At 37.4% G+C, this 22666-nt stretch overlaps 1 protein-coding gene across 4 annotated transcripts in view; it reads right to left on the bottom strand.

Annotated features, from left to right (window-relative positions):
* Positions 1-22441, bottom strand: part of pak1 (p21 protein (Cdc42/Rac)-activated kinase 1) — a 34257-nt gene extending 11816 nt beyond the window's left edge. The window contains exons 1-8 of one of the 4 annotated variants that reach the window (XM_088345319.1): positions 22232-22440; positions 14511-14580; positions 5572-5787; positions 3980-4074; positions 3542-3616; positions 1458-1530; positions 1347-1384; positions 728-841 (exon numbers count right to left, since the gene is read on the bottom strand). In XM_088345319.1, coding sequence (XP_088201445.1) covers positions 728-841; positions 1347-1384; positions 1458-1530; positions 3542-3616; positions 3980-4074; positions 5572-5787; positions 14511-14532 — 633 coding nt within the window. In that variant the 5' untranslated portion in view covers positions 14533-14580; positions 22232-22440. Of the gene's footprint in view, positions 1-727; positions 842-1346; positions 1385-1457; positions 1531-3541; positions 3617-3979; positions 4075-5571; positions 5788-14510; positions 14581-22231 lie in introns of all 4 variants that reach the window. The other 3 variants (XM_088345320.1, XM_088345322.1, XM_088345321.1) reach the window with 3 other exon arrangements.
* Positions 22442-22666: the final 225 nt, after the last annotated feature.

Below are 22666 nucleotides of genomic sequence, written 5' to 3'. Positions count from 1 at the left end.
TTGCGAATTTTTTATTGAATTGTCTTTATTGTCATTGATATTAACATATTTTTTATTGTGGTCGGAGAGAGCAAACAGCAAGTTCCTGCATGAGGCAGATTGTGTGTGTGTGTATTAGGTGGGCATGACTGTTTGTGTGCGCATCTCTGCTCGTGCATGGAGTCAATGTCTCCAAATCAAAACAATCTCTGAACATTACAGCTACAGCTAGCTTTTAGCAGCTCGTTACATTGAAAATAAATTCATCAGTTAAATCAGACTCTGAGGAAAGTCAGAAGAACGCAAAGAAATGCTGATCACCAGGAAGTGCTCCATAGATTGTTATTAAGTCCAGAATTTGACTCAGGCGGCAGCGAGAGAAAAAGCAACAGCGAGGATGGAAGTCCGGCCTATTTCTATGGCTAGGGTAACAACTTTGCTTGGAGACTGATCGTGAGGTTTCTGTGACGACTACATTTTGAAATGCTCAGGATATCTTGAATCCCAAGAGAGATTTTAGGCTTTCCAATGATATATGGCATGACATATTTCAGGGACTGGTGACATCATACAGACACGTATTTGCTTCTCAACAGTTTAGGCATAGGAATGTTGAGGTGTTAACTCAAGAGTTAAAGCGACATTAATAATTTAAAGCCTTAAATTTGAAAACAATAACTACGTTTAGAATTCATTTTCTCTCTTTTGTAAATGTGTCTGTACCTCCAACTTGTTTGTGTGCCCTTACTGATTTGGTGTGTTCAGGCCGTGGAGCAATGACGGGCGGCGGCTCGGCTTCATCCTCATCTTCGTCCTCAGAGACTGTGGCGATGGCTGGTGTCTCTGAGATGCTATTAGATATCTGCGGCACGCAGAGAAAGATAAATGTCATCAGAAACCTGTAATGTTACTTACTGTTGGTCATCCATGGTTTGTTTTTTCGCCCTTCTGTTATGTTTACTTGTCAATCCTCGTCAGTTGCGTAATAGCACACAAGGATACCAGTGAACTCATAAACAAGAAGACAATTACTTTAGAAGGCTAAGAATTTAGGTGACAAGTATACAAAACATTTAAAAATTGAGAACATAGGAATATTAAAAGGAGGGCGAGGAGTGCACTAGAAGGCTAGGGATGCTTAAACAGTTCCTGGGCTTGTGTCCAAGCTGCATAAGCAAGGAGATCAAATGTGCTGATTCACATTGCAGTGAAAAACAACAAAAACTTCTTGGTCATCGCTTTTTGTCCTCGATCATTGTCACCTTGTCGGCTGCCCATTGACAAAACCATAAAAACAAATACAGTGGTTCCACTGAGAGATCCTGATGATGCATTCTAGTGCACTTAAGATGATCATGTTTTCTTACCGTTGTGGTGGACGACGCGAAGACGTCTGCGCTTTTGTCTGCGAGAAAACAAAAGGTCATATTACGGCATCAGTAAGGTTTTTGTATATGCGTGTGTGCGGCTGTGGGTACCTGTGAAGCTCATGTATTTCTGGCTATTGCTAGTCTCCTTAGAGTCATAAAACTTGAGAACGTCCAGCACAGCCTGGGAGAACAAGGCATTCATGGTAGTTAGTTAATTGTGTGACCCTCATGTAGAGTAGCTTCCCTTGCTACTGGGATGTATATAAATACTCCAAACCTACAGAAAGGTCACATAAAAGACTCAAACTGCCCGGATTTCAGGAGTACCATTGCCAACCCGGACGGTAAAAAGGATTGCGCGTTTCCCAGCTATCGTCACAAACCAAAGGAAAACAGAAATGTTGTTCTGGTACATTTGGGCAGGATAGGCTGAATATGCCTGTGTGGATACATCAAGGGCTGCAACACTGAATCGATAAAATAGCTTAGAAACGGTTATTTAAAGAGTTGGCAACAGATTTAATCATCCATTCATTGTGTCGCGCAATTTAGGCACAACTCAGCACATTAATTCAATGCAAATAAGAGTGCATTGAATTTCGTTGTGACGTTGAGGGGACATGCTTGTATTAGGAATATTCTGTAGTTTAGTGCACTATTTTTATATCCGTCTAAAACTTTAATATTTGAATAAAGAGGAAATTAAAAATGTGTCTTTTAAAATTCAATTAATGAAAAAAATAATCGACCGATTTATTGATTATTAAAATAATCGGCAGTTGAAACTCTAAATAAATTCCAAATTATTGTCTTTGGCAGAAAATGTCTTCTTATTTCCCCTCATCCTTTTTTTCCAATTCTCCTAATGAACACACCACTTTCCCACACTCCATAACCCCCCGAGGTACAAAATTCCTAAATTCAACTAAAAGAGTTGTACTGATTTCAATGTTGTCGAAATTATTTTATTTTTGATTTTACTTTTCAATAAACAAAGTTATTGTGTTTTCATCAATGAATGTGTGTCTTTTTGACCGAATGAGTAATTTATCGTCATATCAATGAACAGCAAATTAATAAAGTGTAGCTTCTTCAAAATTATGAGACTGATTGTTATTTTACAGAGAGAACATTTGGCTTATTTTGGGGGAAATCGGAGGTAAGTGCAATTGGCTGACTCAGAAATCCCAACACTACAATAATCCCTCGCCGTATTGTGGTTTACTTTTAGCGGTTTTGCTCCTACTCGCGGGTTTTCATCATGTATTGTGTTCTTTATTCTGATTAGCTTAACAATCACTGCCTCTTTTCTCCCTGTTTCTGTTTCTTTTTCTCAGTTCACAGATCTTAACCGCAAGGGTTGTTGGGGGACCTCTTCCTGTGGTGTGTCTTGGGCAAGTACAGCCTGGCGGTGCCCATCCCTCTCCAGGCCGGGTCAAGGTTTTACAGGTATATAAAACAGCTTGACCAACCTTCATTTTGTCAGCGCAAATCTTTATCAATTTCCAGTTTCTCTATAAGCCATCAAGTCAGCAAAACGCTCTGGACCCACGAAAGCACCAAAAGGAAGATGTAAAGTGCAGTACTTTTATTTGTCAAGCAAATGCTCAAGCCTATAAATAGGGTTTGTTCTTTGGTTTTAATGTATAATTGAGTATTAAATAAATAAATAAAAGTTTCAGGTTCGTGGGTTTTGACTTTTGCGGATCCTTTTTGGAATGTGACTTCTGTGAAAAACGAGGGATTTATTTCTTTATTTCTAAACACGAGATAGAAATGCTACAGTCACATAATTCTTGCCATAATTACAGTCATTTCTAATGGTGTTTCCATGTACATTAAGTATTTTGACAGTGATGTTGGTTACTTTTGTTTTGCGAGCTACAAAAGGTAGGTAGTCGGACTGTAGTTATAATAGATATGTGCAGTAAAACTCGGTTAATTGAGATTCAGTTTAATCGGGATGTTCGCGAAATCCGGATAAAAAGTTTGGTCCAGATGATTACTAATTCATTACTTACGAAAAATATGCATATTCCGAACTTTATGAGCCGGATCTTTGTCAAAATTCTTATAATTTTGATCAATTTCTATGCATTTTGATATGTCTATTCAAGAGTCGTATTCCAAGTCCGGATAATTTTCACGGTCCATTTGAATCCAGATTCACAGAGTTTTACTGTATTGCATACCTGAGGATTCTTCTTCTGTTCCAGTTTGGTGATGTTGGACGTCTGCAGGAGGCGGGCCCATTGCTCGGGCATACCCTACACAAACACACCAAAGAAGATGCCCTATTTGTCATCCCAGAAATAGGTTGTACAAAGTTCTTCTCAGACTGGGTCAGTACATATACACTTGACTTATTCCACGCTAAAACAATTGAACCGAACTGACTTGAATTAAAAAAAAACACACACAGGCACACACAGGCCAAGCATGCGCGCGCACACACACACACACACACACACACACGCACACACACACACACACACACACAGTTGCTCAAAGAGCTCAGTGAGGCAGATCAAGATTGAAACTAAACAAAGACCTTTTGTCGTGTGGAATTTTCAAAGTGAAAAAAAAAGTTCAACAGCGTGAGACCAGCACAGATTTATACACACACTTACAGTAAACTCCCCAGTGACGGCGTCAAATCCGACATGGATGGTGTGTTCGAAATCAGACGGCAAAGAAATCTCAGGCCGCTCTTTCTTTTTGTATGCTGAAACACAAACGACATTTGTTCTTTGTATGCTGTGTTACGAGACCAAAATAAACACAAAACTAAAGTTTCCATACACATGCATGATCCTGCCATAAATAGAAATAAATGTATAAATACCTAGAAATATATACCATAAAAATGAATTAACAAATAAATCAGGTATTGCCAAAATATATGACATAAATTTATTGATTACGCATTTTGTCATTTATTTTGTCGTGAATTTTTTTCATGTATATTGTCACAACAAAATGTTATTCAGATGAGGCGGCGGCCTGGTTTTCTAAGCTTTTCACCTATTTGTTGAACAGTAATGAACAAATCAGCTCCAGGTGAAACGCTCAGCCAGTTTGATCTGTGCCATAATCTAGATAAAAATGAATTATGACAAAATACACAACAAAATAAATGTCCAAAATAAATACCAAAATAAATGACAAAATGTAGTACATGAATAAATGGCCTTGATGTCATATATTAAGGATTTAAGTGATTTACCTATGTGTTCATTTATTGCATATATTTGTTGGTATTTGTTAGTTTATATGTTTATTTCTACGTATGGCAGGATTGGTCTTCCAGAGACAGGGCATTACGGTCCAGAAAATTTAAACACTCAACAGCCTCAAAGGAGTGTGAGAAGAAAAACCACAGAAACTAAATGTTTTTTAAGTAAATCTAAGTAGGCAGGTAGGTAGATTCGGGTAGTTATCAGGAAAAAGGTCCATATTATTTGTGGTGAGTAGCAGGTTACCTAAAGGAGATGGGGACGTGGTTTGGAGATAGGCAAGTGATGAAAAGAGATACTTTTATTCTGTTTTTAATATTCAACACCCGCAAAGGAGATTGCATAGAATGCCAGTTTTTTTCAGGTTCGGCCAAACTTATTTCTGTTTTTTGTTTTGGACATCCTTTAGTGTGGATCTGCTTTTGCAAGCTAGAAAATTTAATCAAGATAAAGGGCCCAGGGGAGGATCTTTAGGACAGGCTGGAATTTCTTATCTGAAGTCCATGCTCCCTTTTTGTTTTAATTGCAAGTTTAAAATCTATTGAATTACAAAACTTTAAACGCACCACTACGTAAGTTGTTAAGATTGGTACGCAGTCATCGAAGAAATTTATTTTGTAATGGTTTGCTGGTATAATCATGGTGGGCATTGATAAGTAGTTGGTTAAAAAATAAATTGCATGGGTGAAGAGGTAGAGCAATTGTGGTAGTTTGGGGGAGGGTTAAAAGAATAAAAAATGAAAAATAATAATTTGATGCATTACATTTATATAGTCCTTTCTAGACAAACAGTGATCTCTCACCCCTGCTTTAAAAAAAATATCCAGGATTTATTTACATGCATTTTTAACACACTTAACTATTCAGCTAGACATCTTAAATCGCTTGTGCATTGAATGAATTAGTTACTGTAGTAGTGATGTCTGTGTAAAAGTTAACAGCCGATTTGTGGTCTCCCAGTGTGGCCCCTCCACCCTCAGACTCACTCTTGTCACCGCCTCCTGTCAGGATGAAACGAATGGATCGGTCTTTCTTCTTCTTGTCCTCGGGATTAGGGGGCAGGGGTTTGGAGCCATGGTTGACGGGGGTAGGGTCTTTGCCGCAAGAGCCAATGAAGGTGCTTGTGTTTCTCATGGGCGGGGCCGGAGGCTTGTCCTCCACCTCCCCGTTGTCACACATTTTTTTGATGACAGCCTCGACACCTGCATAAAATCGTCAGCAATCACAAATTAGAAACCAGCACAAATTATTTATTTTGAACATTACTGAAGTGTTAATTTTCACTACAAGTCATTAATGCACACTAAAGTAATCCCATTTATTTATATCACTCAATTACTGTGCTACTTAAGATCAATTAATGCCATGCCAACTTTTTGCGCCTAAGAAAACAATATTGATTTAAAAAATAAGCGAAAGTACATGTCAACGAGCATTTTTTTAAATGCTTTTGAAAAGTTTTTTCTATTTTAATATTGGACACTGGCAAAGGAGGTTTGACAGGTTGCCAGTTTGTTATTTTGACTAATATTGGGTGTATTGGTACCCAATACAACAAATATTGCAGCCTGGTCATATTCGAAGGGGGATTACCTCTTACCAACTCAAGGTTTCTTATTTTCCTCAAGCTGATGTTTTTGAGTTTTTCCTTGGCTGCATGCAGGTTTCCGTGGCCTGTGCAGACCTTTGAGACAGTTTGAAATTAAGGGTAATACAAATAAATGTGACTTGATTATCATGCACTGTTGTTAGTAAAAAATAATCTAGTAATCAAAACAACTATCGACCAATCTTGTTGCTGTTCTTTCATTTTCACACCCTTGAAGGCAGATCTGCTTTTTTAACCAAGGATATTTAATAAAAAGAAAGGGCTCGTGGAGGGCCTTTAGAACAGTTTTGATTTTGTTATACGAAGGCTTCTCTTTTTGTCCTTCTTGCAAGATCTCCTTATTGTGATTGTCTACTAAACTTCAAACTAGTCGGCTTGTAAGTCGAGAAATTTGGATTTATTTGACATAACATGAGCCTCACCCAGGGGGAGCTGAAATCATTGTCCGCAATCGTTGGAGCTACAGTCTCATTCTTCCTTGTGCTTTTTAGAAATCTTTTTTAGTTGAATGACGCAATACAGGGATGTGTAGTGGTCAGATAATACACACTGTCCCTTAAATTCCACATGAGGCTAAAACATTCATTTTTGCGGTTTTGCTATTTTTGTTTTTTTTTAATACACCAAACTTTATACTCAGTGCAGTAGTTTTTACCATGACAGTAATTTAACCGCTAATACTCAATACAAAATAGTTCATCAAGGCTATTAGCAATGCACAGTAATTTACATCAAACTAATTTCACTGTAAAAAAATATATTTATATATTTTCCACATCATACCAAATCCTTAAGAAGTCAGTTTAGTTTTGCAGAAAGAAGTAACTTTAAATAACTGAACTGTGTACAAATTACTACAGTCTAGTACAGGGGTCGGGAACCTATGGCTCGCGAGCCATATATGGCTCTTTCTATGAGTATCTGTGGCTCAGAGACCAATTTGATTGCATGCAAAATTTCTCCATCTTGTTCAAAACCGGGATTGTCTATCCTATTCAGGTACACATAAAGCCTAACCAAAGCTAAATGCGAAGGAAACACTTCGCAGTATATATAGGGCACGTTTTTCACTACAATTTACAGTCAAGGTGTCACACAAAAAAAGGGAAAAAAAACTCGTTTTGGCTGTACAACGCTAAAGAATCCTTTATTTAAAAGTTCACTATATAATCTGTGTTCAGTGTTCAGATACTTTATGATGAATCCACAGAACTGTAAATACGCCAAAACACCGGAAGATAACTTAGTCATTTGATTGGGTGAGTGGGAGGGATGGGTGGAGCTATGCAAAAAGTACAAGCATTCCCTCCCATCTCTCGCCAAAGGTAAGCACATAAGGCTCCCTATTCTCAGAATGTTGTGACGTTTTTACAAAATAAATGCTTGCATCTGGTTTTGAAACCAATATGTATGAATAAAAGGGTCAAAAGGAGTTTAACCGATCTTGAGTAATTGCAAGAAAGAGACAAGTTTAAAGTGGTCTGTTTGTTGAATTTGGGACAGGGGCTCTGCCATTATTCTCTTTTCATAATTTTTATCAAATCATCAAAAATAAATGTGCTGAAGACAAAGCTTTTGTCTGGGGCGCGGGTTTAGCAATTTAGTACATTTGTCTCATAATATATGGTGTGGCCCTTTCCCAAAATAAAATTAATATTTTTTGCTTTTATGGCTCTTTGAGTCAAAAAGGTTCCCGACCCCTGGTCTAGTAGCTAACAACAGGATGGAATACGACTACAAATGAGAATCTCATCATCTAAAAATATCCGACATTATAAAGCAAATACACCAATTGACCCTGAATTTAATATGGTTTTATAATCTATTATAAAGCTTTGGATATTTTGACCCGTAGTGTCCATACAACCTAATGTCCTTTTTTTATTTTCTTGCTATTCATTGGATTAAAATAAGGCAAAAAAAGTATATAATTTGAGATTCAATACTTGAAATTTTGTTTAATATCAGATAAAGCTTGACTCGGTGATGTCACAATCATATAAAATTGACTTTTTTGGGGGAATTGGGATGGTTAAAACAGTGATTTTACGACCGATTTAAAATACAAACACACACACACACCATAACACACACACACACCATGTGCAAACTGTTAAAGCAAAAATATTTGACTTAAAATCCTTTTAATTGTCGCGTTAACCCAAATAGCCTGTTAAAATATACGTATAAATATTTGTAGCTAGTGCCTGACCTGCTTGAAAGTTAATAAAGATTTCTTACAAATCATTCAATGATGCATTTAGCCACATTTAGATATAGCACAAATTAAGGCAGGTTTAGTTTTTAGTATCAGCTTTGATCAAAATGAAACCAGACAATTCCTTGCCTTAAACTTAGCAAATTTCAAAATCCTAGATTTATAAAATTACGAGTCAATCGAATTAATTGTATGTATTCTCAATACTAAATAAATTCAAACAACTAGGTCTCCATTTTATCTAAAATAGTAAGTTCCATTATGAATTCATAAAGAAAATAAACAAAATTCTCACCTGAAAGGAGACCTAAACACCCAAAGAAACAAACTAAAAGTGCCTGAAGCAGGAGCATCTCAGCCATCTTTTATTACAACCCATGTGTGATGTCGCACACCGTGATGTCACTAGGTGAGTCACATGACACACATATATTGATATATATATAGTCCGTGTCATGTGAAGTTTCCCCCAAAAAGACAATATGGCAGTTGTGTGTCTCCAGAAACAATCAAGTGACACATTAAATAAAACACAACTACACTTTTGACCCTCACTTATTTGGACTCTGTGGAACTCAATTTTAAAAAGAGCCTGGTCGAGTGTCGAAAAGTCACACATGCACACAAAGTGCACTTTGTTGACAGCGGTCCGACATTCAAATGTTTACCGTGACGGACTCTGTGTTGTTTGTTAGTCTTGGTAACACACACAAGCAAATGCACACTACAAACACTAGTGTAAAGATAGAGTATTTCAGCTCAGCTCTAAAAGGACGTGCCACAAAAGACTGTAACATGATACAGTTGACTCGCGTTACTATTGTCACTATTTTATCATGCACACACGCACACATTCATGCATGAGGGAATAGAGACTGCCAGTTTAAATCCAGACCAGAATCAAAAGACCGGAAAACACTACAAAGTTCCCCGTATTGCCAGCTGTATTAGAGTATAAGTTGAAAGTTGAGAGGAATGGAATGGACTGGTGCAAACTTTGGCATGACCCTAAAACAGGGTAGGGACCGAAAACATTGGTGAAAGCTGTCCAGAGTTGCATCCTCCTAGGTGCTCTGACGACCCATGCGGTTAAGGCAGGGGTCTGGAACCTTTTTGACTCAAAGAGCCACAAAAGCAAAATATATTAATTTTATTTTGGGAAAGAGCCACACCATATATTATGAGAAAAATTTACTAAATTGCTAAACCCCGCGGCCCAGACAAAAGCTTAGTCTTCAGCACATTTATTTTTGATGATTTGATAAAAATTATGAATAGAGAATAATGCCAGAGCCCGTGTCCCAAAATCAACAAACATACCACTTTAAACTCGTCTCTTTCTTGCAATTACTCAAGATCGGTAAGATCCATTTTGACCCCTTTTTTCATACATATTGGTTTCAAAACCAGATGCAAGCAGTTATTTTGTAAAAACCTCACAAAATTCTGCAAACAGGGAGCCTGATGTGCTTACCTTTTTGTCCAAAAAGTGAGGGAAATGAGATGAGATTATATTTGTGTGAAATGTAAACTAAGTGATTATCAACTTTGTTGACAATTATCCTTTTTGTTTTTAAATTTGATTAATTATTTAGCCGTATTTGGATTCGAAATTCTGAGGATTTGAAGAATATCTAATTCAAAATGTATTTTCTGTCTTTAAATATATAAGATAGAGTGTGAAAAGTTTAAAAATAATGGAATTTGAATAGAATATTTAGTTTATGCAAGACTAACACATTCGCACATTTTCTTTTCTTCTCAAAAAAGGAAACTACTGTTCAGTCTACACACGTGAATAGTTTTTTTTTTTTTTACTAAGAAAGTACCCAATCAGAAGTGTAAAGAGGCTAAATTAACAGTTTAAAAAAAAAATCTGTTGTGGGAAAAGTGTCCATTTTCGGGTAAAAAACTTTAACCCAAAGTGGCAAATAGATCTTAATAAAAGTTCTATACCGCCTTTATTTCAAAAAATAACAAAAGCTTGATTAGACATTAAGACTAATAATACATACCAATACACTGAGTACATTAAATATCTTCCCTCTTTAAAAAAAAAAAAAGGAAAATTATTAGATACCCCAAAATATTTCCCTTGAGATTGCACGCATTCCAGGACAAATTACTGTTCCTTTAATTTCAGGTCCCTGATTGTTAAATTCCCGTTAGTAGGCAAACCCTACTGGTATCGGCTACCATAAAGAGAACCGAAATAGGTGGAATCTACACCAACACCTGAAATAAGTACTCACCAATCCAAACATAGTTCTTTCTTCAGAAAGTATTAGCATTTTGCCGACATTGATGTGACATGGACAGCAAACCAGTATCTAAATTAGTTTTTTTTTGCTGTAATAATAGTTAAAATAGTTATACGTGGACATAGACTCACTGACAAGTTATTTTCACATAGCATTTGTACGCCATCTGTAGTAGTTCAAAATATTAATACAACAAAGTAAGTTATCTTACTGTATTACATTATTGATTACTGAAATAGAAAGGCATTGCGCCAACAGGTACCTTTTGAATTAGGAACCAGCTACAACCATATGCCAGTCAGTAAGGCTCGACACCGGCCAAGACTTGATTGTTAGTGTACTCTGAATTTTGGTTTCGTGATGATTACGTCTGGAATTTTAAAGTTCAAAGGTAAATGCAGACTACACTAGCGGGTTGTATAGTATGCTACTCGATTGTTGTCTAGGACACATAACTGTCATATTGTACTTTGTGCAAGTGGACCTGACGCCAACGTCTGAAATGAGACACCTTATCTGCACCTCCCTTTTGGCTTCAGTGAGTTAGGTAATGCTGGTAAGAACCACACCTACTTGTTCATCTTTACAATGTTGCACTTGTTCTTATGCTGGTAAATCTGAGGCACTCTACAGAGGGGTCCATGTCAGCAGATAGTTTGAAAATAAAGTGAAAGCCAAATGAGAAACAGCTTTTGTTAGAGTGTCTTTACTGTCGGAGGTTGGTCAAAAGAATTATGAATTTATCAGACATGGCCATAACACTGACCCAGGAAATAACTATAAAAAAAATTGCAGGAGCTGACCAAAACAGCTGACCTCGTTTTTATTTCAAATAGTGAGTTTTTAAGACTCTTATGAGAGTGTTAGAACATTAACCGCGATCATTTAATTGGCATTCTATGATAATGACAATAAAGACGATCTTGAATCTTGATAGATGTGTCTACTATATCTCGTGTGTGTAAAAACGTTTTCAGAGACTGAAATTTCAAAGGAAAAAAACACACCCTTAAACCATTTTCCTCAACCTTTTTTTAAAATGACTTTGTGGCACCTATTTCCCTTTTTTAACGTTTGAAATATTGTGTTTCTCAAATTGAGAGTAAAAGTCCTTCTAATCATTTGTGGTCATTGTGGCTCAGGAGATAATCCATGATTGTAAAAAATGTACTTGTACTATCTAATGAGCAGATAAACAGTACAAAAATAGAGAAAAGCGGACTGAGCTGCCACCTACTGACATGGATGAATCTTACAGTTAAGACACTGAACAATAAAAGATCAAATTGGGCAATTTCCTGCGGCACAGTTGACAAGGGCACACAAGTTGAAAAACAGTGCCCATAAAATATTTTTAAACCCTCAGTGGCACCTTGAGACCAAAATGCCGACCTCCTGTAGCGATGTCCTGTATGGGACTCATAAAACGTTTCAGCCAAATGTCCCCCAAATCATACCGCAAGAGTCAGAACAAATTTTTTAAAATAATCAAATAATCAATATTTCATGTTAAATAATATGGATGAAATAATATTTTGTTAGAACTGGCATGGCCTTGTGAGACTTTTTTTGTGAATCTATTCATGATGAACATGACTTTGCATTTCTGAGTCAAGCTGGCTTCAAATGTGATTATTCCAAAGAGGTCCCAATCACAAGAAGAAATGTTTCATCAAGTAAAATTGGTTCAAGAAACCAACGCCTTCTTCACTCTGGGTTGTAAACACATGATGTGATCTCATACACACATGCTTAATGTGACCACTGCGTGGAAGGAGTCACAACTAGGGGGAGCTTATTGGAGTGAAGATGCTTAAAGCCCCACCCAACAACAACAATGTTTCCAAGGCAACCAGATCTTTTGTGTGTCAGCCAGTTCATCAAAGCTATGCAATAAGACAAAGAGAAAAAAAATGAAGTTAAAAACTAAGTAAGATGTGGAAGTAACATATCAAATAAAAAAGACAAAAAACGTAAACACACACGCAATTACGCAGACACAATTAAAGACACTCCCATGTACTTAACATCACACACAGTGTAGCCTCAGCTGGCCCAAAATGTAATGTAGATGGGGGTGGGTGTCAGATGGCTGCGTGTAACTGCATGAGATTTTGTGTGTTTGACCATGTATCTACATGCATGCATGTCATATTCGTTTAAAAATGAAAAAAGTATGACATCATCATATAATCTCATATAAATCCACTGTGTCTGTTTCATATCAGATTAATTATTTTACAGACACACCCAGCCGAACATCAGAGGTCAACATTAACAAGCTACACACGTCAACTTCATTTCAATGCTAACATGGTTCCAGAGTTTGTATATGTAATACTCAAAAACAATCTACTGTCTGGGGAGCTAGGAAGCCAGCTCATGCTAGTGCAGGAAATGTGATGGAAAGTCAATTTAGGAAAAAATTCTTACAGAGATAAAAGCTGTTATGAAGGTCTAAAGCTAGCCTTTGCCAATCCTCATCATCAAAGAAGAACTGAGGGGTTTAGTTCTGTCCTCAAACTATCCTGATTCATAAAATCAGCTTATCAGTTATCTGTAAAACCTTGATAACGATCCTGCCGGAAACATGTAGACCTACCTAATGAAAAGCTGGGTTGGGTGAAAACTGATATCGGTAGAGTAAAAACTACTAGCAAAAAACAAAACAGAAACAAAAATAATTAAAAAGTTAAACATGTACTCATAACTAAAAGACAATCCTGGCATCTATAAGCGAGCTTACATTGATGAGCTACTCAGCAATGAAGTGAAGTAGGTCAGAAGACTAACATAGTCAGAGAGTCATAGCAATAAACAGAAGCTGGCAAGAACAAAAGTTAGTGCCAAAACAAAGCTTGGTAGAAATGAGGTAATAAACTAAAAACAAACTTTCAGAAAAATAGAGGGTGTAAACAGGAGCAAGAGTGAAAGTCAGCATTGGTAAGCAGCATTTAGTGCAGGGTTTAGAAAAAGGTTTAGAAGCCAAAGTAGAGGGGCCGCACTGATGGATTGTGACTTGCTGTCACACTCTACTAAAATCACATTCATGCTCCAGTTCACTTTGACAACAGTAAAAAAAATTAACAGAATAGCATGCAGACCACAGAAGTGAAGCATTCCAAATGCAGCGTCCTGTGGTGGTTTGTTAGTCATCAATCTGATTCCCGCTTCTCTGAGGATGACTCAAAAAGATTCCAAGGGATTGATGGTAACCTCTTGACTGGAAAGTAGGGATATAGCTACTTTTGTGGCACGTGCAAGTACGTACATTTCTAAAACACACTCAAATAAAGTTTTTTTTATTGAATCTATTTGGGGGTTTGGGTTGGCGTTTGGACTGTATTTATTTATTTTCTTTCTCATTATTTCAAAATGTTAATGCTACTTTAACAAAAACCACAGGCACGAGCATGAAATGATTCATCTATACCGCTGGCCCCCCTTTTTCAGCTTCTTGATGTGTTGCAAGTCCCAACCAGCCCTGATAAAAATAAACCAAAAGCAGGGGTGGAGAAAAAAACAAAGGCTCTCTAAACTCAGTTGAGCATCGTTAACACGTACTTAATAGTGAAAATATTGGACTTTCAACCTTTTAGTTACACCTGAAATGACACACCCCACCTTTAAGAAAAAATATTATAATGGGACTGAAAGATATTTCTGTAAAAATGTCATTTTTTGTTGAGGTAGTGGAATTGTATGTTGTTAAAGTATTGGTATGGATACTCTATATAGAAGTAAAGATGGAAAACTTTAATTATTTTTCTAAGGAATGAATGCATTTAATTTCAAACAGGGATTGTATTTTGCTAATATTACCAGTTTTTAAGGTACCTGTACTTTTGATGGCAGCCATTACCGGTATTGGTAGCTTTTTAGCGGCCAGCTGTAGCTATCAGAAAATCTGAAATAGAAGGAATGGTCGTTACATAAATGTATTTATTTATTTATTTCATTAAAAATTAAATTTTCTTTCTGATGGAATTTTATGTACAAGTAGTACTGGTGTCGATTACTAGTCTGTATTTGGGTATAGAATTTTTTCAATGTGGTCTCAAACATCCGTAGGAGCATACATCATTTCTGCAATTTCAATGCATTCGGTGTCTATTTCTCATGTGGGTGGGTGAATGGATGGATGGATGAATTAAAACCAACAAAGGCAAGTATGAAAAACCCACAAAAGGACAAAATGTAAAAAGATAACACAAAAGAAAAAAAGGGAGTGTGATTGAAACTTCCCTCTTGTAACTAAACCTCTAACCCTGCTCTCCTTTTAACACATTGTTACTCTTTTAAAGACACTCTCACATTCATTATTACGCACATAGACAGCTGTCGTTGTGGTTACCATGACAATCTCATCAATAATGGAGGCTGCCCTAGCACATGGTGGGAGGGGGATAGCTTGTCACAAGGTACATCAACACTTAAAATCAATAGAGGTCTTGCTCTGACACAACTACAGATTGATTCAGGGGTTTTGATCGTTTGCGGGTGAGGATCAACTTATGTGGAAACTTTTACTAAAAAAAAAGAGATTACTCTCCTGATAACGGACAAGAATCAAAAGGATTCTTGGAGCATTGAGTCAAAATGCTCGACAATGTAATAGTAACCAAAGAGTTTGGAAAAATGGGGAAAAAAAACAACCAGCTCAGTTGTCATCAGTGAATGTGTTTTGTAAACGAACTCTTCTATGTACGCAATCGTGTTTTTAGTGTAAGCTGTGTGCATCGGTGGGGACAAACTTTCAGCTTGGAAAAAAAAGACCAAAAAAACACCATAAAGCACAAACATGACCAGAAGGTTGGCAGCTGTGTACACGTTCACACCTTACCGACACAATAAATACACACTCAGGAAAGATTTAGCCCCCACTAAGCTGTCATTACAACAGGCTAATGCTACATTTCGCCACCTGTGAATCTACTTTTCTTGTGCAGGAGTGTTTGTGTGTGTATCTGTCCTGATTGCTTATGTTAAATACACATTCACTCAGGTTGGAACTCTGAGTGACAGTCAGCCCGTCTGAAGCGTTTGCTAATCGCACTACATGCTAATCACACTACATGCTAATCATCAGAGAAAGAGAAACACATGCGCACATTTATCAAACAACATTTTTGAAATACTGAATGTGTGTGCAAGTGTATGTGTTAGATTGCCCACGGAGGACACATGAAAGGTCAACACAGTTTGCTACCAAGGTGTGAATAAATCAAGCATCTTCTTTGGAGGTGGCAGAAAAAAAATAAGAAAGTAGGTCGCAGTAGTCAACACTGAAGTTACTAATGACCTGATTGGCTAACTTAATAGCTAATTAACAAACAACCTATGTGACACAAAAACTCACAAACTAATTAACCATCAGACTAACTATTTGGCTTTATTGCCCACCAAATTAAAAAAATGACTGACTAACCAACCTGACGGCAAGCAACTGGCTAACTGGCTAGGTTTTTAACTAATTAACTGACTAAACTGTGGAATAAATTAGAGCCTAACTTCCCGACGACAGTACAAAAAAAACGACCGTGTAGACAACCAATCGACCAATAGAAAGGGGTGAAAAAGTAAAACAACTAAACTAACAAAATGACCCACCAACTATATAAACTAACTGAAGGAATAATATCTTGGATGACTAACTAACCAAGTATCTCACTGATGAACACAACGTAAAACTATTAGAATATCTGACCAACAGACTGACCTAAGAAGTTGACCAACATAGTTAACTAGATAGCTACCCAGTTTCAATCACTAACTAATCAGAGGAAGACGAGGTGAGCGGAGAAGATGAGGTAAAATTTTGGACTATTTGATAAAGTTTCAGGAGCGAGCAGAGAGAGTGGGAAAGGTGAGATGGCACAACATTCATTTGGACAGGTCAGGTAACTTAAAATTAGTTTTACCTGGTTATATCAGTATCAGAAATTATTTTCCCCCCATTTTATTAACACTCCACTTATTGAAACATAAATATTTTGTTTGTTTGTTGTACATGATTCAATTGTTTGTTTGTTTGTACATGATTCAGATTGAATCGTTTCTTGTACATGATTCAATTGTTTGTTTGTTTGTACATGATTCAAATTGAATCGTTTCTCCGGCGCCGTCACGAATGGCAGCCACTCCAGCAGCTCCCGTGTTATTTTTCGATTGTTCTCAGTTATTTTCGATTGTTCTCAGCTTAGGGATGCTGCTGGAAAAGTGAATTTCCCTTCGGGGATGAATAAAGTATCTATCTATCTATCTATCTATCTATCTATCTAATCAACCAACATAATAAGAGACTACTTAGCTGACCAAATGACTAAAGTCATGTTTATTTGTATAGACCTTAATCACAGGTAGTATCAAAGGGCTGTACATACAACAGACTATTATTACACCATCCCTGAAAGGAAGATACCTCAAGGAGGGGCCGCACATGAGGTTAAAGCAGTTTTAGGGGGTCAGCTTGTATGCGATTTAGGCTTATATGGGAGTATTTACATAATTTGAAGTAGTTTTGGTTTTGCTGGTCATTTGGTTTTTAGAAAAAAGGTGAAAATATTTTACTATCTCTGCTTTAAACTGCAAAATCCTTTCATTCAATACATTTAAGAAGTGGAATTTTTTTCTTGATTTGGGTCAGAGCTTGTCATTAGTGCGGCATGGTGGGTCCTCAAGTCAAACCGGTGGAGGACCATTGTTTTAGCTATATGCTTGATTTGAAAATGTTTCAATGAACATTCGATCTGTCTGGCCATAGGCTTGTAGCAAAAAAATTGTATTTGGCCCGTGTCTATTTGACTTTGACATCCCTGCTAAAAAGAATAAATGCATGAAAAACCAAGAGCAAAGGAAGCGCTGGTGAATCGGACCAACTCACTAATTTACAGGGTAATTAACTGAACAACAATTTATCAATCAAGTTAACTGACTGGACGTCTACTTAAAAACCTAACCAACTGAATCTTAACTGCATGCCTGAGTTATCAACAGACGGACTACGGCGGCATCAAATAGCAATTTCCCCGTAGTGGGGCAACTTATTAACACTACTTGGGTTATCAACGCAACTCATACGTTACTACAACTAACATACTACTGTAGCAGGCTGAATGATTAAATAACAGAAAAACAGAACAGATTGACAGATTAACCAAGTGGCTTGCTCAGCGACTGATCAATGGACTCTTAAGCCGTGCTGTGTTGTGAGTAACAGTCAGCTAAAAACAGAATCCACTATAATGATTCGTTTTTACTACAGCCTGCAGATGACCATGATGCTTTGCTCCAATCAATGATATTCCACTCCATTTCTTTAGGGGGCAGTAATGAGGCTTCCAAACTCCTTGACCATCTCAAAAGACAAACAATAACCTAGATTGTCATTGGAATTCTCGCTGGCTTTTTGCTATTGCTGGAGGTCCCAAACGTCGTTTGATATTCTTTTCAGCGAGAAAGGAGAGCAGGACAGACTTCCTGTGTGATATAGTATTTATAGATGATGAAGTTAGCACTGCTCCACTGCACACATCAGACACACAAGAGCCAGAAAGAGCTAGCAAAGTGCTGCAAAAGCCTGAGGATAAACACAACTGGCACCAAACATAAGAACGTTGGGCCTGGGTTTGATTCATCCATTAGAGCAAAGCAACACATGATGTCAAAAATGTCTCTGTGTGGTAAAAATGGAAGGTTTCTTGAGTAGTAAATAAACCCTTAAATGTATTTGACCTGAGATTCTAAGAGCAAACCACCAAGCAAAATAAAAAAAATATGAACAGCTAAACCACTGAAGAAGAAAAATACATGTCATGATGTTGCCATTAAAACACACAAAGAAAGCCATTATGGACTTTAACTAGTAAACTTGTAAAGAAAAGTCACCACAGTTGCATTACGTCATTTATCCAATCATTAGCTCATTTATTGATGGACCGATTATGTAAATGAGCAGCTTGGGTGAATTGTGCTGAGGAATGCAGAAAAATGACAGTCTCGTGACCATCTGGGAACATTCACTTCCACCCATCAGCTCCTGCGGGAACACCGCAGACGCCCATTGACTCACTCCAGATTAAAACAACCATTTGGTACCTCTGCCAAGGAAGAGTAACTTTATTAATTTGCTCCTTTGTGTGAAACTTCCTGGTTGTCTAGGATTGACATCAACTTTGTTGGCAAACTCTGTAAACCAGGCATGTCCAAACTCCGGCCCGGGGGCCAAATGCGGCCCCTGGTCAATTTTCATCCGGTCCGCAGCCTCCGTCATAAAATCAATAACGTCTGGCCCGCGTGTAGGATTATGTACTGGTAATAGTTACCAGTACATACCTGCGTGTTCTAAGTGCTGCCATCTAGAGGCTCAAATGGGAACAGCTAATTGGTATGTGAGGCCCCTCAATTTTCTAAAAGGGAGGCAATTAACAAAAGGAGGAAAATTGACTGCGAGGCGCACTACACCGCTAGTGCGCACATCACCACTGCGCGTCCTGTCCCCGGGTCGCCAAGCCAGAGGGAGAGAGAGGTGTGCCAATCAACATTTATAGTTACTGTCATATTTCAAATGAGCCCTGCACTTGTTGATATGACAATTTCTCTGTTATTGTGTTTAAAAATTCTGTAAGTATTAAACTGCCATGGTGAGATATTTGTTTTATGTGTCAAATGTAATTTGCACCTAAGAGTACAATTACTTCTCTTCAACTGTTACAAAAAAGTTAATTACAGTGTTAAAAAAAGTCAAGTTGAGTGAATAATTAAGTTCAATTTTCAATCTCAATTGAATTTTGATATGCATGTTTCAAATGAACCAAAACATATACTTAAGATTGCTGAAATTAAAATAAAAAAGCAAATGTGAAACACAGAACGGCTCGCTGAAATGTATTTAAATTAATTGCTGCTAAATGTAAAGATGGTCTGCCAAGGTTGCCCCCCCCCTCCCCCACACATTTTTAACACACCAAATCTGGCCCCCTTTGCAAAAAGTTTGGACACCCCTGCTGTAAGCATATTCTCACCGATTATTTGTAGCACAGTTCTTACCTTTCTTATATTCCATTTCTTGCATTTATTTGATAAGGGTACTCATTTTAGGATGCCAGTTTGATATTTTTGACCATTATTGCCCATTGTTGTGACTATTAAATCATTGTCACTATCGGCCAATCATGTGGCTGTTCATTATTTTTTTAGCCTTGTAGTTTCGATAAAAAGAGAGGGCTCCGGAGAGGGCTTTTAGAACAGGTTGGACTTTCTTATCTAAAGGTTCACTTCCTGTCCTTCTTGCAAGTACAAAATCCATTGATGTATTCTCTCTTTATTTTGAGAGTCTACTAAAGTTAAAATTTATCATTAATCGTTCGTATATATATTGATGTCCATCATCTAATAAAATTCCCTTTATCCACACCGTGTGTAGCTCTCGCAGCTTTGTCGTTATTACACTATATTTCCGTATTATTTTTTCAGCTATAGAGGCTTAGTTGTTCTATTCAAGTACTGTATTTTCAGAAATATAAGTTGCAGTTTTTTTCATAGTTTGGCCTGAGATGCGACTTATAATCCAGGTGCGATTTGCTTGTGAAATTATTAACACATTATAATGTAATTGAGTTTTAATTTTTGTATTTCTGGTACAGTATATCATTTCAAATGTAATTTTCCCACTAAACCGTTACAGGGTGTTCTAGGCCTGTGTTGATAACTTCAACCTTGCCTTGTTTTGGGTAGACATTTTTTGGAACAAGAGCGGTAATTTATAAAAAGAACTGAGAAGAGAGTAACGTAAATGGCACAGAAAAGGAAATCGTATTCTGCAAATTACAAGCTGCAAATAGTAAAATTTGCAGTCAAAAGCGGTAGTCGAGCACAAGAAAGAAGGTTTGGAGTTAGCGAAAGACTTGTAAGGGACTGGAAAAAGTGGAGATGACTATGAGTCTGACGTGAGCGATTAACAAGCGGATGAGGCACATCATCTACTACTACGGTGACACCGAGGATGAACATTTCTTTGGATTCAGTGATTTGGAGTGAAACTGATAGTTTTGTAAGCACAAATTGTTAGAATACCGTATACAGTTTTTCTCTATTTTATTTTAGTTTTAAAGGACCTTTCAAGATGACATGTATGCCGTTGGTGTTGGATTTTATCAAATAAATTTGCCCAAAATGTGACCTTTACTCGGAGTGCAAATTATAATATTTTGTTTCCCTTTGGGAAGGTGCAACTTACACTCCAGAGTGACTTATAGTCCGGAAAATACAGTAACAAAGAATTTTATCTTGCAGTTGTACATCTTGGTGTTGTCAACCAAATCATTCTTGAACCAAGTGACGGGCTGTGAGATTTGTGTCTGGTGAGGCAGTCAGAATTACTAAAAAATTAACCTGCATCTCATTCATCATTTGATTGGCAGGGCAAGAAAACAAGATATAAACTGCAGCATAGAAAAAGAATGTTTTATTGTTAACATAAATGAAGACTTTGTGTAGCTCATTTTGAATATATACCCTAATTATATTGTTTAGGGCTGAAGTGTGTGCCAAATCAAAACATTTGGTCTCACTATCGCCCTCTATCATGAGGCAAGGGAATTGCGTGCCTCACGCTGCATTCGCAGACTCTTAGCTAAATGTATGTTATTTACTTTTCTAAAATAAAAACAACCGATAGATAATCTTCTATAATAAAAAAGGTCCACGCAACAAGAAAGAAAATCCTGGATGGCTTGATTTGCTGATAGCTTGCTAATAACAACACTAGTATTATTGTTTGGAGCTGAGGTGTGGGCCAATTCAGAATATTTGGTCTCTAGATCGCATTCTGCCATGAGGCAAGAGAATTGTGTGCCTCACACTGCATCTGTAGATACTTAGCACTGTAATAGGTTACATACTAATTGTGTTATTAATGTTCATAGTGTAATGTGAAAATTTAGATTTGAAAAGGAAACCTCCAGTATTTCTAAGTTAAATGAGAAAACTTCAACACTGGATAAATACAACCATTTAATATAATCAAAATTTTATATTCACATGATGACAGGTGAGGCACATGTTTACCTGCCTCACCTAACTGCATGGCACTGCTTCCAATAATTTGTCACTGACCATCCATTAAACAGCTTGTCGACGTGTCTGTCATATAAAAGCAAGTGAATTCCGAAATCAAATCCAAATTGCATTTAAACTGGTTGAACGCAATAATAACATTTGGAACTCTTACTGCTACGATAAATTGCCTCCTTGGTGGCTGAGTTCCCTCATAAAACTTTAGCTTCTGTTCTCAGGACACTTGGTTCTCCTTTAATTCATTTATTGAACATAGAGCGAGCAATTAAACAGTCAATTTAAGCAGAGAAATTATTTGTAATTAAAGGAGGATGCTACTACATTAAGAACAGTTTAATTGTTTTACAAACACGAGTGATTAATTTAAAAAAACGAGGCTTAACATTTTTATCCAGTTAATCATTTTGTGCTTGAGGAGCGCCACACCTCACCTCACTCGAACACACACAAGTTGAATGATAAAGTAGAGAAATCAAGCTCACCGTTCGTCTTCTGGTAAGTCAATATCCACAGGGAACGGGACGGGAGCGGAGTACGGTTCCAAAAGGGGACCTCTCTGTGTCAAGTGTCCGCTAAAGTGTTTCCAGTACCGGGATATTTCATCCAAGCCGAGCCCAGCCGTCTCTCCCGGCCTATTGTTAGCTAGCAACCCAGGGAGCCTCTCCAGCGAAGAAATCTCCGCCCCTTTCTCGTCAGAACGATCTCGTAAATGGGAGACGCGCCCACTTGCTCGATGTTAATTGGTTGTGGTGAATGTCCTTTAAACACCACGAGGCTTTTACAGAATCATATGGAGTGCGGATGATGCGTTCACGGATAATGGGGAAATTCGGAAGTGGCATGCGCATTCACCGGCAACGCCTTCCTTGCTGTCTTCCACCTGCTTTATTTCCATCCCCATCCACTCCACTGGTCAC

The sequence above is a fragment of the Urocampus carinirostris genome, chromosome 10 (genome assembly GCF_059441175.1).
Source record: "Urocampus carinirostris isolate Australia breed hairy pipefish chromosome 10, RoL_Ucar_1.0, whole genome shotgun sequence".
Taxonomy (NCBI): Eukaryota; Metazoa; Chordata; class Actinopteri; order Syngnathiformes; family Syngnathidae; genus Urocampus; species Urocampus carinirostris.
The sequence above is the reverse complement of the archived record's forward strand: the minus strand, read 5'-3'. Positions and strand labels throughout refer to the sequence as shown.